This window comes from Leptidea sinapis, chromosome 39 (genome assembly GCF_905404315.1).
Source record: "Leptidea sinapis chromosome 39, ilLepSina1.1, whole genome shotgun sequence".
Taxonomy (NCBI): Eukaryota; Metazoa; Arthropoda; class Insecta; order Lepidoptera; family Pieridae; genus Leptidea; species Leptidea sinapis.
The window spans coordinates 3,535,474-3,552,207 of record NC_066303.1 but is presented as its reverse complement, the minus strand read 5'-3'; the positions used below and the strand labels follow the sequence as shown (position 1 = coordinate 3,552,207).

Below are 16,734 nucleotides of genomic sequence, written 5' to 3'. Positions count from 1 at the left end.
CTGTATGTTAACATCCTGGTTTGCAGCTAATGTCTTCCTCCTTTCTTCACACTTTCTTAACCAAGCTATCTCCTCACAAGCTCCGATCACTGTTGCCTTCCTAATGATTTGCTTGTCCTCATGAGGATTAAACACGGGAACCATCGCAATCTGGGAGTTACCCACAACAGCCCTGGCTGGGATCCATGTCGTGTCCGATGTCTCTCTTTCTATTATAGCGCATTTACAAGGTCTTCCTCTGTCATCCCTTGGCAATACTACTGGGACTAGGGTCTGCGATCTCGGATTTAAAGTAGTGTCTCTTAAGCACAACACTTTCCCAACAGTTTCGCCTTTTATTGGAATTTCTTCACCTCCATGCTTCAATACACCATGTTTCATGTCAATGGTACACTGATGATTTCGAAGAAAATCCAACCCAATGATGCAGTCATCTGTGATATCCGCGATTACCACTTTTTGCCAGTACAACGTATCCCCGATTTTCATGGCCACGATCTTCTCTCCCTGGACTGGTATGCACTGGCCGGTAGCTGTTGTGAGTGTTAAGTTTACATTTTCTCGCATATGTCGTCTTCCGATGCTCTCTAGTCTTCTTTGGCTAACGACTGTACGTGAGGCTCCCGTATCCAAAGTGAAACGGCAAGATTTTCCATTTATCATATATATTATCAAGTGTTTCCGTCACATGTCTGCTGAACGAAAATCCTTGGGGCTTTGCTTCTACCGGCCAGCGCCCACCCCACTGCCCTGGCCTTTTCTAGTTTTCCTGCTGCTCCAGTTGATGTTGTTGAGACCGCCGCATCCTTCCTACATTGCGTAATGCTCTCACGCCTGGGGCAAGTGCTCCTAATGTGTCCTCGCTCCCCACAACCATAGCATACTGGGTTATATGCTTGCCTTCGGCTGGAATCTGCTAGTACAATTTTGCGGAGTCTCAACGCCCGAGAATCGTGGCGAACCGCTTCCACTTCCAACGCATGTGCCACCGCTTTCTTCAAGCTGGTATGATGACTCAATCGTACGGCTGCTCTAGATTCAGCGTCCCGTATTCCATCAATGAAAACTTTGAGCAACATTTCTTCTATTGCAGCTGGCGACGACTGATATGCTTTACGCACAAGTTTCTCGGCTTCCACGGACCACTGCTGTAGAGTTTCGCTGGCCCTTTGACTGCGGTCCTTAAGTTGCGCCCGGTACACATGTTCGAGGTGTTTATCACCATAGCGTGCCTCCAACGCGTCAATAAGGTCTGTGTAGGTCACTTCCTCCTTTCTAGCGCCGAGTGCTTCCAATAAGGAGAGTGCTTCGTCATGGAGCGCTAGTGTGAGGGCAGAGTGCGCTTCTTGGTCACTCCAACCGCAGGCTCTTCTGACCGTCTCCAATTGTAGCTTAAAGGCAGCCCAGGAAGACTTGCCGTCGTAGGGAGGTACTTTTAAATTTCTGCTCGATGTGGTTCCGCAGGAAACTCCTGTGTTGGCTGAAGGACACAACGACCCTCCCACTGAGCTGATTAATGGTAACTTCCATCTCTCCCATCTTCCGTTGAAAGTTCTCTTCAACTTTGTCCATCTTCTTTTCCACACTGTCAATCCGGGCGATCGCTTTTTCCACAGCGTCAATACGGGTGGAGTTTTTCTGCACAACGGATAAAATGTCTTTGGAGAGGCTTTTATGCAGGCCTCGCAGCTGCTCGTCCTGTCGGCGTTCTTGTTCCTCCTGTTGGCGCGCTTGCTCCTCTTTCAAGCCCCGCAACTGCTCCTCTTGTCGGCGCGCTTGCTCCTCCTGTCGGCGCGCTTGTTCCTCTTGCAACCCCCGCAGCTGCTCCTCCTGTCGGCGCGCTTGCTCCTCCTGTCGGCGTGCCTGGTCCTCCTGTTGGCGCGATTGATCCTCCTGTCGGCGCTTGCTCTTGCATCATTGCGGACATCTACTGCATGAGCGCGCTGATGTCTACGGCAGGAGCCTGTGGTGCTGACACGGTCGCACTGAGTCCTGAGCCGGATGTTTCTGACTCATCCTCTGCCGCTGCAGCTGCTCCCGCTCGCGTGGTCACTCCCTTCTCGTTCCTGGGCACTAATGGCATTTTTCCAATCCCACTTCTGACACCAATTGACACGGGAGTGGGTCAGGGATTGGAAATAATACTCCGCTTATAGGAACGAGTCTTTATTTGCGTTCACTTTTTCTGAACTTGCACTTCGCCGGTCTGCCGCTGTTCCTCTTGTGTGCGGCGGTACATTCAACGCGTCACACCGCACCGAACACTAAATCTCTTCTATCTTCTTCTTCTTGGAACACTTCCACTTTTCACTACTTCTTCTTTTCTTCTTCTTCTTCTTCTTTACACTTTCGAGTCAGAACTAGAACTGCCGTAGACCACGCTTAGTACGGCTTACATACCCCCGGATCCGTTCTATTTTCAAAATGATTCTCCCATTCCATCTTTAAATTTAAATTGTACTAGAAAATTCTTTTAACTATTTTTATCCTGCTTAACATTTTCCATCCCTTTTCCATTACATAAATCTCTTTTGAAAATAAACTTATACGACGGTGTTGAATTATTTATTTTTGTCGGTACTACTAAGAATTGTGCTGTGTCATGATCCGACAGGCCTAACTGACGAATCTCCCCTGTGGCATTTTCTATATTACTAACAAAGAGGTCAATACAGGATTTTTGCCGAGTAGGTTCATTAATATGTTTAAAAAAATTATAATTTCGCAATAAATTAGTAAACTCCAGATTCGTTTTAGTATTTTTTAGAGTGTCGATATTAAAATCACCAACAATCACAATATTACTGGTCTCCCAATATCTTTATTTGTGTAAAAGTAAATCAAGCTTATTCAAAAATTCAGCAACGTTCGATTTCGGAGTCCTGTATAGACATATTACAATTAATTTGTGCTTTGGTATTCTTAAACCACAACATTCGAAAGAATATTCTACACATAGCTCATCCATGACATCAAATTTTACAGCCTCAATATAGTCTCTGACTAGAATGCAGACCCCACCACGCTTTTGCTTAAGTCTACAAAAAGCAGATACCATTGTATATACATTCAACTTAATATTAGATCTGTTTTCTGCATTCACGAATGTTTCTGATAGACATATAACATCTACTACTTTTCCATTTTCAAAAAGTTTAGTTAGAGCTATGTTTAGTAGATCTTTTTTACTTAAAATGCTTGCTATATTCTGATGCATTATATTAAGATAAAATTTGGATTCGAAAAAATGAATCGCTTTTGAGATCTTTATTTTGTTCTTTACTTTTTAGTTTGAAATAATATGGTATAGTACCTTTTATTATTTTACTATTGGTGATAGTTTTGGCAGACTGCGATATTTGAGCTTGATGTTAACTGCCTTTCGCACTACGAGCCATGATAATTTTACTACCGGGTACTAAATATTTTTGCCTATAATACATTGAGTCGATAAGCTTATTTATTCTATAACAAAAATCATGAATGAAGTGTTTCTTGCCAGGGTACGATTTTGCGTAAGTCAAGTATGTACAATTTTTATAATTTTTACAAGTCAATTCCAATAAATTATTCAGTTTTCTTTCATTAATGTAGTAATTTTGCAGTTCACTGGTTACAATAACTGTTGCTTTACTATGACGCTTTAAGAAAAAACTTAGTTCCATTATAATTTTGTAAGGATTACTATCCTGTTCGCCTAAACACAAAATTATTTTATCATTATGATTAAATTCAGTATTATTAAACGTCGCAACTAGTTCATCGCACGTTGCATGAGGTTTAACGAAAGAAAATATTTGATAGTTTTCGTATTTGGTATTCTGACGTGATTGGATAAGGGATCTTGCTAAATTTACACATTGTTGTCCGCCAAGTATCATAATTCGCATTTTGTCTGAATTCTCTTTTGAATTTTCAGGTTTGGTGTCCGTGTCACTAACCGATGAAGGATTTATTTCTTCTTCCCTTATTTTGAAGGTTTCTCCCTGTGTACTCGTAGTTGGCGTAGGGACGGATCCCTCACTTGAACATACTGCTGTCTTCTCATAAGTTTTTTCCAAACAAATGCAGGATGACTCCGATTCTTGTATGAACTCCTTAGTACTTTAATTAGTGGGAATTTCCGATTCTTGATGTGTTTCAGCATAACTCGAATCGAATTGTAAGGTTTGAGCTAATTCCAATAATCTAGGATTATTCCTTTTTTTTAAAGAAGTGTTTATAGGGCTATTGTTTCTTGGACTAAAACACACTTTTTTAAGGACTTCTATTTGATTTCTCTGTTCCGTTATTAGTTTCTTCAATTCATTAATTTCTCCTGATAGTGTGAAAATCTCTGTGTGTGCACTATTTAGCTGCATGTTAAGACTTGTGATTTCTTCTTTTAAATCAATAATTTATTCTTGTGTAACTATTGTAGACAAGTCTGGCAGGCTTCTTGCTGTCTCCGAACATAATGAGTCCATTGACTCGTCTTGTTCTAGACAAAATGAAGTGTGAAATTTGTGTTTTCTTTTTCTCAGAGTAATGTTATTAGTCTCCATGGTGTGTAAAATTTAAAAATCTACTGTACCACGCGGTTAATTAAAGAATAATAAAATAAATAATAATAATTAAAATACTTGAAATAAGAATAATCAAAAAAAAGCATAGAAAAAAAATGATGTCGAAATGGCACCGTGGATAGAACCCTCGACGTTCCGCCGAATCAGTCCACCTGACTACACAATACTCCAACGCTGCTATGATCTAACTTGCGAATTTATTAGTCTGTTAGCACTAGTTAAATTGTCTTCAATTAAACTCTGCCTACGCGTCTATTAGGCAGAGTTTTCGTTCTTTTGACAGCACTTGGCGTGGAAAACAACGCCACTCAACGACAAAGTATTCATTGAAAATCTGTCCAAATAACAGCATATCCAAACTTAAAGTGGATGTAGTGTCGTATTTCAGGTTAATGCCCCTTAAAGTTAACAAAGTTATGTTAATAACATGACTATTTTAATCGTTGTGCTAAATAATTACATTTCAATTGCTAAAACTAAATACATCGCCGACGAAATATGTACTATATCGCTTCATAACAATGAGCTGCTTCTAAGGGTCTAGTCTTACAACAAACTTTCAACATTACTGCCACCAAGTAAAGTGTTAATTTTAATGAATGTTTTATTGTTATCTGTATAAATTTATGTATACGTATACACAACGCTGCTCGGACATTTTTGATGAGCTTTTAATGAGCGATTGTAAAACTCGTTGTTTATAGCTGTATGTCAATGAATAAGATAAATAACATCATGCAGTTTTTAGATTTAAGAGAGAGAAATAGAAATAAAAAAGAAAATATATTCCCTAATCATTGTTAGAGTTCTGACTGTAATATTCACATAATATTATGATAATAGGCAATCGTGATTTATATGAAATTACTTTTGTAATATTTCTTATCTTTTGTTATGTTATGGTCCTTTAATAAATATATAATTATCAGTACAGCTTTTCGTTATTGTGTGTATTTCATTTACACTCCCAATAATCGGATCAGCATGTGACTTTGTGTCGTAAGATTTAATTCCGTTAGGGGTAATTTTAATCATAATAATAATATGACAACAACAAGACTACCCCTGTCAAAACTATTAACTGTCTGTCTGGAATCCTGGAGACTACTTCTATCGTAGACCAAGTATAGTAACCCGACATCGGTTTGCCGTGGCCAACATGAGACAGATAATATCATATATAATATATATAGGTACATAATATAACACAAGTGTACTTTCACTATCACTTTTACATCGTAAAACACAACATCGCACCATATTTCCTTCGATTCTACTTAAAATTGTCACTGATGTTGAATAAATAGTGGATATTTCACACGATTCACAACGATAATAGCTATTTTTATAGACGCAAATTAAATATCTATGCAGCGCTGTGAAGTATGTTAAGCACACCGGGTGTGCTGACCTTGAAAAAACCGGCACGCATGGCGAAACAAAAAATCTAATCACTCTTTCTCATTTCTTTACATAAGACTCGCATAAGTTTTTCTTTTTCTCGTGTGAGTCAGACGGAAGCTATCAATTATTCTAGTTACTATACTTGGTCTATGACTTCTATAGTGTCAATATTCTGAGCTTCAATAAAGAGTATAATAATATATTTAATAATTATTCAATTCAATTAAATTTTTGTGATATGGCGTGTGGCTGCACCATTCGGGCGCAAATTATTTCGCCAATCTCGAGTGGAATTGAAGAGACGCGTTATGAATCGAAAGTTTCTATGAATTTAATTTGGATAATTTATAAGTGGCAGGTTTTTTTGAGTATTGCGAATTCTAAGCTTGATAATACATAATAATTTTGCTCTGAGACTTCAGACTGAACTTGTTTGATCACAGAGTAGGTACATTTAGTTACACTTTGATGTCAAAATATGATGCCTCATCAAACTTAGCCCCCCAAAAAAAAATTTTTTTCTATTTTTGAATTTTCAATATCGCATATCGTTAGTTCGTAGTTTGTTCTTAATTGTTCGCTATAAATAATTGTTTGTTCTTTTGTTGTTTATTTAAAAACAATTAAATAAAAACATACCATTTAGTTAGCCCCCGCCCCCTGTTAATGGGGGGAAACGCCTACTATTTGGTTCTGGCAAATTTCCTTGTTTTAACTGTTCTAACATAACCTAACCTAACCAATTTTAATGAGTTGCAATTTTTTTTAAATAAATAAATCGAGAACAAACAAATGTTTATAGAGAACAATCAAGAACAAATGGCGAACTAACGATGTAATAAAAAAAAAAATCTGGGGGGCTAACTTTCTTGAGCTCTCTCTACGCATTATGAGCTGTCTATTTGAAGACTAGCGCCATCTGAAGATTGGCCCCGAAAATAACTATATATAAGCTCGAAATTATAAAATTAATTTTTAATGTTGTGACGCAAATAACTAACTCTACTTTTAAATGTAGGTATTGCAATTTTTTACCATGTTGAAATTGCACGTAGAGTTAGTTATTTAATTTTGCCACAACATAGAACATAAAGGATAGGATTTAGCAGTGTTGGTATGAGTAATTGAGGTAATTGGGTGGGAGAAATAAAACGCAATGTTTGCATATTATTTTTTATTTTTATAATGTTTATGTTTATCATAATATTGGTGGGCAGCTGTTTTTGTTTCATCTTCACCCACATATGTTAATTTTCCGGACAAAATTCGATTGATAAATCTGCACCAACTGTACAAAATAACATTTATAGTTGTGTTATTAAAATATTGTTTTAACTTTTGTTTATGTGTGGTGCATTTAAAAGGATAATCTACCATCACATCTGCTATTAACATAATATGCTTTTTTATATATTTTTTGGGTATATCTGTTTTTAAGAACCCAGTTATTATATTTTGAATGTCATAGAAGCAATTTTCTAATTCTTGATTTGCATAACATAACCATTTTTTATTATTGTATTCTTTTGCTTTTATATAATTATTGTTATTTCTATCATATTTGGGTTTTTGATGCTTGCAAATGCATACTTAAAAATAATTGAGCTGGTTTCTTAAATTTCATAACAAAATGTTGAAACACATTGCTGCTGGACAAATCTTCAGCACCTTTTATCATTGCTTAGAAATATTGTCCTTTTTTTCTCAAGCACGATATTTCTGCTTGAAGATGCTTGATCTTTGTGCGCTGTAGAGCCATTAGATCTGTGAAAGAATGTTTCATTTACTAATTGTATAGTAGATTCAGTCTTAAAGTATATATATAAATGAATTGCTGTTCGTTAGTCTTGCTAAAACTCCAGAATGGCTGGATCGATTGGCTAATTTTGGTCTTGAAATTATTGTGGAAGTCGGGTCAGCTAGTAATGAATAAAAATATATTCAAAATTTAATTCCCACACGGACATTAGCTGTTCTCAATCCTATCAGGTACCAATGCAGCCTTCATCAAAAAAGACATTTGGCTATATAGTCATGTCATGCATTAATCTGCTGTTATAAAATTACTGTCATATTTATGGTTAATGTTTGTTTAATAAAGACCTTTCTAATTTGTTATTATGTTTAATTTCATAAGTGTGTTGTAATATTACATCAAAGCCCGCCATCATCAGGTGTGCCACTCCCTAACTTTGCTGACTCACATACTACAAAATAAATGATGGGCCATTACAAAAATCTAAGTAAATAAAGTAACTAAGTAAATAAGTTTTAAAAATTATTTACCTGAACAGTCTTGCTGTATTATTGTAGGCAGTAAATGTTGTGTGGATGAAGCTAGTCCTAAGATTACTTGACTCTGAACTTGACCTGAAAATTAATGTGAATATGTAAAGATTATGTTTTATCAATTTAATGATTTATACTGATAATGAACCAGTTTCAGCTAGAAATGCAACCATTGAATTTTGTAATCACAACTATGTAAGAAAATCAGGTGTTTCCAGAATGATACAATATACCTTCAAAAAAACCATCAATTCAACAAAGATTCTTAGTGGTGTGACTAAATCTGACAGAATAAGGAATAGAATCGAATATTAACTCAATATGTGTTAAATTAGGGGACTTACCAGGCAGATGAAGCTTCGGAACTGCCAATGTGCTTAGCCGTTGATTACGATTTCTGTGTCTGTCAGAAAAGTGTATATATCACAAATTCTCTTCTTCTTATAATATTCAAAACCAGATGTTTCAGGGTTTCCACCAACAAGACTGACCCAAGTTTTAAACTGCTCAGGAAATTTGACAGCATCTGGGAAATGATGCATTGGAATCTCTGAAAATAATAAATAATATTATTAAATAAATTGATAGACTATTAAAGCCATCAGACAAATTGTGATAACCTAGTGCTATGACCATTGGGCTAGTATTAGATTTTGGACTCATATATTGACTTTATTTAGATAAAAACGGTGTCAGAAGCCAGCACAGCTGTCAATTATTATTTTAAGTGTGTTAAACCATATAAGTCAGGGGGAGTCTGAAGTCTGACATAAGGTGATTTGAGGGATTGGAGTTTAATCTTTGGGGCAAGATAAAGAAAACCGGTATATTTATAATAGTTTTAACCACGGACCGGTAGTAGAACCTGAGAGTATAACCAACCTTATATGATACTTTATTTTTCACTAGATTAGTCAATAAACTATACTGTTAAGATTTAAGAGAATAATTTCCTTACCACAGAGCGCACAACCGAAAGCACAACGTCTCGGCATTACACCAAAGTTCATAAATTCCACAAACAAAAGTGTCTCACAAAAAGTAGAAATTCACAGAATAAGGAGATTTTTGGAGTGAATTCGTAACCACAAGGCTCGACTCAACGCACTTACACTTCGATTTCAATACCAAAAATATGCAAAATGGAACACGAGAGCTACATACATGCGCAAAATGCAAACGCTAGAAGTAGCCGCCATTTTATGACCAGTGGGCAGGTTTCAAAGCGAGTGACAGCTGACAATGCTTTAATTTTGGGGCCAACTTACAGATGGCACTAGTTTTGTGAAAACGTCACTTTATGGCGACTGTCCCACCCCTGACCGTAGCGTTCTGAAGTAACTATACTTTTACTTTGGTAAATGTTACAAAAAATAGCCACGTTCATTCGGGTTTTTGTCGGCTGTCGCAATAAATAGATTTGGCGCAAAGTATAAACCAATCTTGAATGAATTCACTAATAATCAATCACTTCAACACTACTAAATCAATCACTTCAAAATATATGATTTAATAATAATTTAAGTAAAACCTGTTACAGTAGGTAACTGTAGTGTCGCTCACACTAGAGTTTACACTAATTGTTAGTTGTTTTAAATTTATGTAAAATAAAAACCTTATCATGTCACGTTTCGTAAATATAAATAATGTTATACAACACTTAGTTAATGGAACTTTTGAACAGCAAGTATGTTTTGTGTGTTTGTTTTCGATAGACGGAGCTTGTGAAGATTTGTTTACAATTATTGGAGGAGCTGACCAAAAATACTCAGTAGCATATCTACTAGAGAGAGTTGGCAATGTGAATGTAAGCAACATTAAATTATCACCTGCTTTAATATTTTAACTATAAAAGTAATGTGCATAGTAATATTTATTATCTAAGAGTAATGAGGTGGACGATAGATACTTCAGTCTTAGTTTGTTGATTTTTTTTTCAGGCAAGTACACAAATGATCATTTTTGTTGCTTTTACTCTTCTTTTAATGATTAAAATCTATAAGATATAGATTGTGGAACCAGGATGACTATTGATAATAAATACACAATTTAACCATAATCATAAAAACATTCTCCTGAATAAATAAGGCACTCACCACTTCTACATGCCTACTTGCCTACCTACTACTCAATATCGGACTTAAAATCACTTATTGAACTATCACCCGTTCTAAATAGTATGACTCAGACCTGAGAAGAACAGACACAAGAAACTCCGTGGATTTTTTTTCTTAATTTAGATACAATATAAAATGTGCAGTGTCATACAATAAAAGTTATAATTAAGTGGCCTGAGGGTGTTTGCTCCATTCCCAGTCTGTGGTATCATTAAGAAAATCATTTATGTAACCTTTACCAAATTTTTTTTTTTGCAATAGGTACTTCTAAAAGGTGCTAAGACTCTTGTGATTTTACTGGTGTTTCTAGAGAGCTTGCACTGTTTATTCCATCTAACTACACTTTCTGGAGATAGTAGTTTTTTTTTTATGGAATAGGAGGACAAACAAGCGTTCGGGTCACCTGTTGTTAAGTGATCACCGCCACCCACAATCTCTTGCAACACCAGACAAATCACAGGAGCGTTGCCGGCCTTTAAGGAAGGTGTACGCACTTTTTTTGAAGGTATCCATGTCATATCGTCCCGGAAACACCACACAAGGAAGCTCATTCCACAGCTTTGTAGTATGTGGAAGAAAGCTCCTTAGTCAAATTAAACTCCTTAAACTTCCTCGTAGTTATATGTTTATTAAAATTTTCAGCTATCCCATTGTGAGAACAATAAAATTTGTGAAAAATGTTTTAAGCTGGCTGTTTTGTCATTTAAATTTAACACTATGATACAGAGAAGTCAAGAGATACTACATTTTTATTTGGACAAACTACAAAATTGTCTTCAAGATATTAAATACAGTAGGGGTGGACCGTTGGGAATTAAGTTAACAAAATTCAATGCCTCAACACAATATTTTGACTATATGCTTGAAGACCCTAATTTTACTGACATCTTGCAAGAACAACCACAAGATGTTGAAGACAGAAATAATTACTGCGTAAATGAAAAGGGTGAAGATGAGATTGTACTTGTAATGAATGATAATGCTGTCCCTTCATTTTTCAAATCACAGAACGGTCAACTTAAATCGTTAAATAGGACAGAGATAAATGGATTTTCAGGTACAGACTGTGTTCGTAAAAAAAGGGCAAAACGGAAACCAATGGTGTACAAGTCATGTACACAATGTTCTGTAAAATATAGGTTTTTAGGAAAACTTAAATATCACATGAAAGTTAAGCATGGCTTAAATGCTGTTATCTGTAAGGTGAGTGCAGAATTCTAAAAAATGTGTTTTGTATGCATATGACACACTCAGACTAACTAGTTAAAGTTTTAGGTCCCTTAAGAGTGTTGAAATATTTGTTTTTTTTTTGGGCATAAACACCCGTAAGTTTGAGGTTTCATATCTCCAAGAGACTGCAGACTGGAGTATATTGTATTGATTTAAACTCAATACCTCCACACTTCCGAAGATAAATGGTTTTGACAGACAGACTGACCCACATAATGTGTTTCCAGTTTTTGAATTCATAATAAATAGGTTTATTCAACCCTATAATATAAGGTCGACAATCTTGTGATTATTGGGAGGCTCCTTTGCACAAGATGCTGGCCTAATTATGGATACCACAGCGGTGCCTTTTTCTGTTGTGAAGCAGTAATGTGTATTGTGTTTCGGTCTAAAGGGGGCCGTAGCTAGTGGAATTACTGGACAAATGAGACTTAACATCTTATGTCTCAAGGTGACGAGCGCAATTGTAGTGCCGCTCAGAATATTTCGGTTTCAAAAATCTTGAGCGGAACTGCATTGTAATGAACAACATGCTCGTCTCTTTGCTTATCGTTATTTAAAAAAATGGTTCGCGGTGTTCACCTACGCCATACATGGATCGCTTGTTTGTATTCCTCTTCCAAAAAACAAAGTTGATTTTCAATATTTGTATTCCACACCCTTTGGACCCGTATGTACATTCTGCCAACTTTATTGCCCGTCCACGGGCGGATGCCTCACCACTTCTCATCATCAACATTTGCCCCCTCTTTAAAAATTAGTCCTCATGCTATTTTACGTTTGTAGAACAAACAATATTGTATGGTTATGAAAATATTATGATACCACATAATTAAGTTGAATAACTTGTAATTAAATATCTTTAAATTTCTTTTATACAATTGGAGAGCTTATTTATTTTTATTTTAAAAGTTGTATATGTATAAAGTGAATTTATATATTAAAATTTATTTAACTCTCGTCCATTGGTTGTGGTTTAGTAGACACGAGTTACTAGAGGCTTGGTAGCTGAAGTATTATAGAAATGGTCTAGTCAGCTAACGTCAGGGTGTCGAATTTGCGTGACGGTGTGCGCGCGCATCGTAAAAATTCAAATTAATGTATTTTTTTTTTCTAATGCGCCAAAAGAAGTATAACTTCAATAACGTGGTACGAAATACTACACAATTTGTTTTAAGTGATAACCCTCACTTGGGATTAATTATAAAAATTTAATTTGTAACCAATATTAGCAACCTCTCGGGTTCCGTCCGCGCTCTTTCCAACGGAGGCAACCGTTCGAATAAGCATGGGTCGTAAATGTTGTTATATCTTGTTCAACTGTCAGGTTGTAGCTTCATCCATTATCAACTGTAAAGTAGATCCTGTAGATGATTTACGAACGTACACGCGAACATACGTCACTAGAACGGTTGGCTCAGTTGGAAAGAGTGCTCGTACCTGAGAGATCGCGGGTTCGAGTCCCGCATCGTCCATAAATTTTTGGTTACAAATTTAAATCGAAATACTACTGTTTCCAATGATTACAGATTTGCAAAATTATTGTTGACAATGAGGAGGAATATGAGAGCCATTTGCAGACCCATGGTGAAGTGTACTCCTGTGATAAATGTCACATGGTTTTCAAGCGACGGGATGCAATGTTGAACCACCTGAAGTGGCACACTCATGTTGAAGAACTTGCTAATGCCGATGGTACATATACATAAGTTGTACTTTTAATATAGAGCCAGTGGGAGGCTTTTTTGCACAAGATGCCGGCTAGATTTTTGGGTACCACACACCTTTTTCTGCCGTGAAGCAGTTATGTGTTAGCATTGTGTTTGGTCCGAAGGATGCCATAGCTGGTGAAATTACTAGATAAATGAGACTTAACATCTTACGTCTCAAAGTGATGAGAGTCAGAACTTTTGGGTTTTCCAATAATCCTCAGCTAATACTGCATTGTAATGAAAAGGGCGTATCAATTTCCATCAGCTCGTCTCGTCCCTTATTGTCATAAAAATCCTATGATGAGAATAATATCCAAGTTTGTGGAGTGATCATGGCACACTGTGATAATTGTGGTTGAAGACTGACAATGAAGCGACATTTCAAAGCAAACGCAACACCAAGCCATTCACAGAGCATTGAATGGCAAGTGTACAGGTTACTCCTTTAAATAATTCTAATGACATTCTATACACATAGACAAATCATGTATACAAACATAGCTAAAATATGGAACAAAAACAAAAAAATGACACAAATTACACCATGATAAGCTTCGCCTGCTATATAGCATCTATTATTAATTATAATAGATATCTATTATTACATTGCCACATTTACTCCAGTTGTTTAAATATTCTTGGTCTATAAGCAGCAATGTTAAACATTCAGATCAGGTTTGATTTGGAAATCCTTAGTCGTGTCTCAACTGTCACTGTCAAATGCTTTTTTTGCTGATGGTAATAGATACGCCCTGCCCATTGCAATGCAGTGCCGCTCATGATTCTTGTAATGCCTCAAAAATTTTGAGCGGCACTACAATTGCACTCCTCACCTTGAGACAAGATGTTAATTCTCATTTGCCCAGTCATTTCTACGGCGCCATTAACAGACCGAAACACAATAATGTTAACACATTACTGCTTCAGGGTAGAAATAGACAGGCACAGGTTGTGGTACCCATTATCTAGCCAGTATCCTGTGCAAAGGAGCCTCCCAATGGTAAACTTACACTGTCTTTAAGCACACTTTTTGTGTTCCGCTATCAGACTGCAAATGATATGTCTGTATATATGTATAGAATGTCATTGATATTTCTTGTTACCAGGTACCTACATATGTGAAGTGTGTGGTATAGTGGTAGAAAGTGATGAGCATTTACAGGAGCATTACAATAAGAAACACGTAAACAAGTTCACTTGCTTCTATTGCGGCAGAATGTATATGGCGGAGGCAAATTTTGAGGCACATATCAAGAAACATGAAGTGATGGATGAAAAGTGAGTTTTTAAGGAAGCATCAGTTACACGAATTTTAAAATATTTTTACAATAAAATCAAACAAAAGAATGAAAATTAACAAAACATAAAAAAAATAAAAACATTATTATATTATTTGCAAGTTTAGTAGATATGTAGTTTAAATTTAGTGTTGATATACTTAGATTAAAAATATTATATTTTGAAAAAATGTCATGTCACGAAATTTGGGTCCTCTCCCAGCCACTTGTCATACTTCAGCGACCCCTTCCCACCCTCTTAACGTGTGACGTAATTTTTGGATGTCACTTGTTATTTCTCTAGTGCTCAGATTCGATTTACTTAATTATAGTGGAAAAAGTACAATTTTTCAGCATTATATTTTAATTATTATAATAAAGCAGTGTAAACTATTCATAAGAAAATAAGAAATACATAATTTATCCCTATTTCATTAAATTGATTTTATTTTCAGGTTGTCATTATTAAAACAAAAGAAAGACGGTAGAAGAAAAAAGTTTGTTTGTACAAAGTGTGATAATAGTTTTGTTGATGAAAGAACCCTGTTATGGCACAGCCGACTGCACACCAATGAAAGACCATATCCATGTAATGTATGTCATATTTTTAATTGAATTTAAAATGGGGGACTGTTAGAATATTTTTGCATAAAGAGGATAAAATTTATAATTCTTTTATTCAACGTGCACCTTCAGAAATAAAGACTCCAACCAAATTATATCAAAGACTTTTTTTATATTATATTCACAATTTAATTAAGTTTGTGATTTAATTAATAATCCTATGGTTATCTACAATACTTTTGTTTCATAGATTTGTGGTCGAGCTTTCATATCGTTGAACCGGCGCAATCAACACGCGTTGTGCGCACACACTGCGCCGACGCGACGCTGTCCCTTGTGTCCTGCTCTTTTTCACCTCAACTCTATGGTCAACTCTCATATTAAAAGAGTAAGTTATATTTATACAATACATTAGATGGGTACATCTGATACATGTGATTCATCATACTGAAATGATGACACATCATAATTTCCTAAAAGATGTCATTTCATAAGCTTCTCTCAAGAATGGTATGGAAAGCCATTGAAATTACATTAAAACTCAAGATATAAGCAAACCAAAAAAAAAGGCAATATCAGGCAATTTTGCCAAAAAACTAATGGGTTCTCTACAGCAAAAACCATCTGTGAGATTAAATGTTACTGCACTACCTACTTGTTATATTTACTAATTTAATTAGTTAGTTAGTTAGTTACTAGAACTTAAGTTCAGCAGGTAGGAGGTATTTTATGGTCGCTTACTGTAGAGAAATATATTATGGACTTGGCTTTATAAAAAAAGAAGCAAAGAACACATTTAATTTATATATTTATGTAATACTTCATTTTTTATTATGTATTCAACAGGTACATCTAAAAAACCATAGACATCGTCAAAGGCAAAGTAAACATAAGAATGTTTATTGGAAGACTGAAACTGTTCCCATTCAAAAGCTGAGTGTAGCCATACAGGAAAAAACGTTGGAGTTGCAAGCCAAACAGAGCAGCAAATAATTGTAATCTTGAAAATATTTAACATAAAACATCTTCTTTTCTGTAATTTTATTATTAAATACATTTTGATATTTCTTGTATTATATTTATCGAGAGAACTTTGCCTTAGATTTTAGTAAAAATTTAAGTTTATCATGGAAAAAGATTGGATTATATATCTACATCAAATTTAAGTATTTGATTTTGTATTAAGCTTTAAGATTAAAGCTTACATTAAAGAAAAGCTTATTGAATAATTCTAATATTATGTAAGACTATTTTAAATTCATTACATTAGATTAGCTATGACTTGCCTTGAAATTTTTGAGCAATCACAGGCATTTTTATATTGTTTGTTAATTTGGAAGTTATGAGCACAGAAAGTTTAACATTACAATAAAGTGTTAAAAAGAAGTATAACTATAGGAGGTTACACTGTTATGGGTATATAGTATATCAGGGTTACAGTCATTTCAATGCTAAATAAACTTTATACTTTTCTCAGAAGTTTAAGTATTTTTCAAGAACAATAATAATAAAAACATACATAAACTGAAAATACCTTACCACAGTTATAATATTGGTATCAGTTGGCTAAAGGATA

General features: G+C 35.4%; 1 protein-coding gene across 1 annotated transcript; it reads left to right on the top strand.

Moving 5' to 3' along the window:
- The first annotated feature begins 9,724 nt into the window (after positions 1 to 9,724).
- On the top strand, positions 9,725 to 16,728 carry LOC126976045 (gastrula zinc finger protein xFG20-1-like). The gene is made up of 7 exons (XM_050824188.1): positions 9,725 to 10,065; positions 11,018 to 11,578; positions 13,135 to 13,300; positions 14,424 to 14,595; positions 15,050 to 15,183; positions 15,409 to 15,525; positions 16,721 to 16,728. Exons 1-7 carry the CDS (start codon positions 9,880 to 9,882, stop codon positions 16,726 to 16,728), a joined length of 1,344 nt encoding a protein of 447 aa, XP_050680145.1. The 5' UTR covers positions 9,725 to 9,879.
- The last annotated feature ends 6 nt before the right edge of the window (positions 16,729 to 16,734 follow it).

Bases quoted from the DNA above. Each gene is read 5' to 3' on its own strand.
- LOC126976045 (XM_050824188.1), top strand. From the start codon at position 9,880: ATGTCACGTTTCGTAAATATAAATAATGTTATACAACACTTAGTTAAT. The intron at 13,301-14,423 runs GTACATATACAT...TCTTGTTACCAG, and splicing joins AGAACTTGCTAATGCCGATG to GTACCTACATATGTGAAGTG. The intron at 15,184-15,408 runs GTAATGTATGTC...TTTGTTTCATAG, and splicing joins CAATGAAAGACCATATCCAT to ATTTGTGGTCGAGCTTTCAT.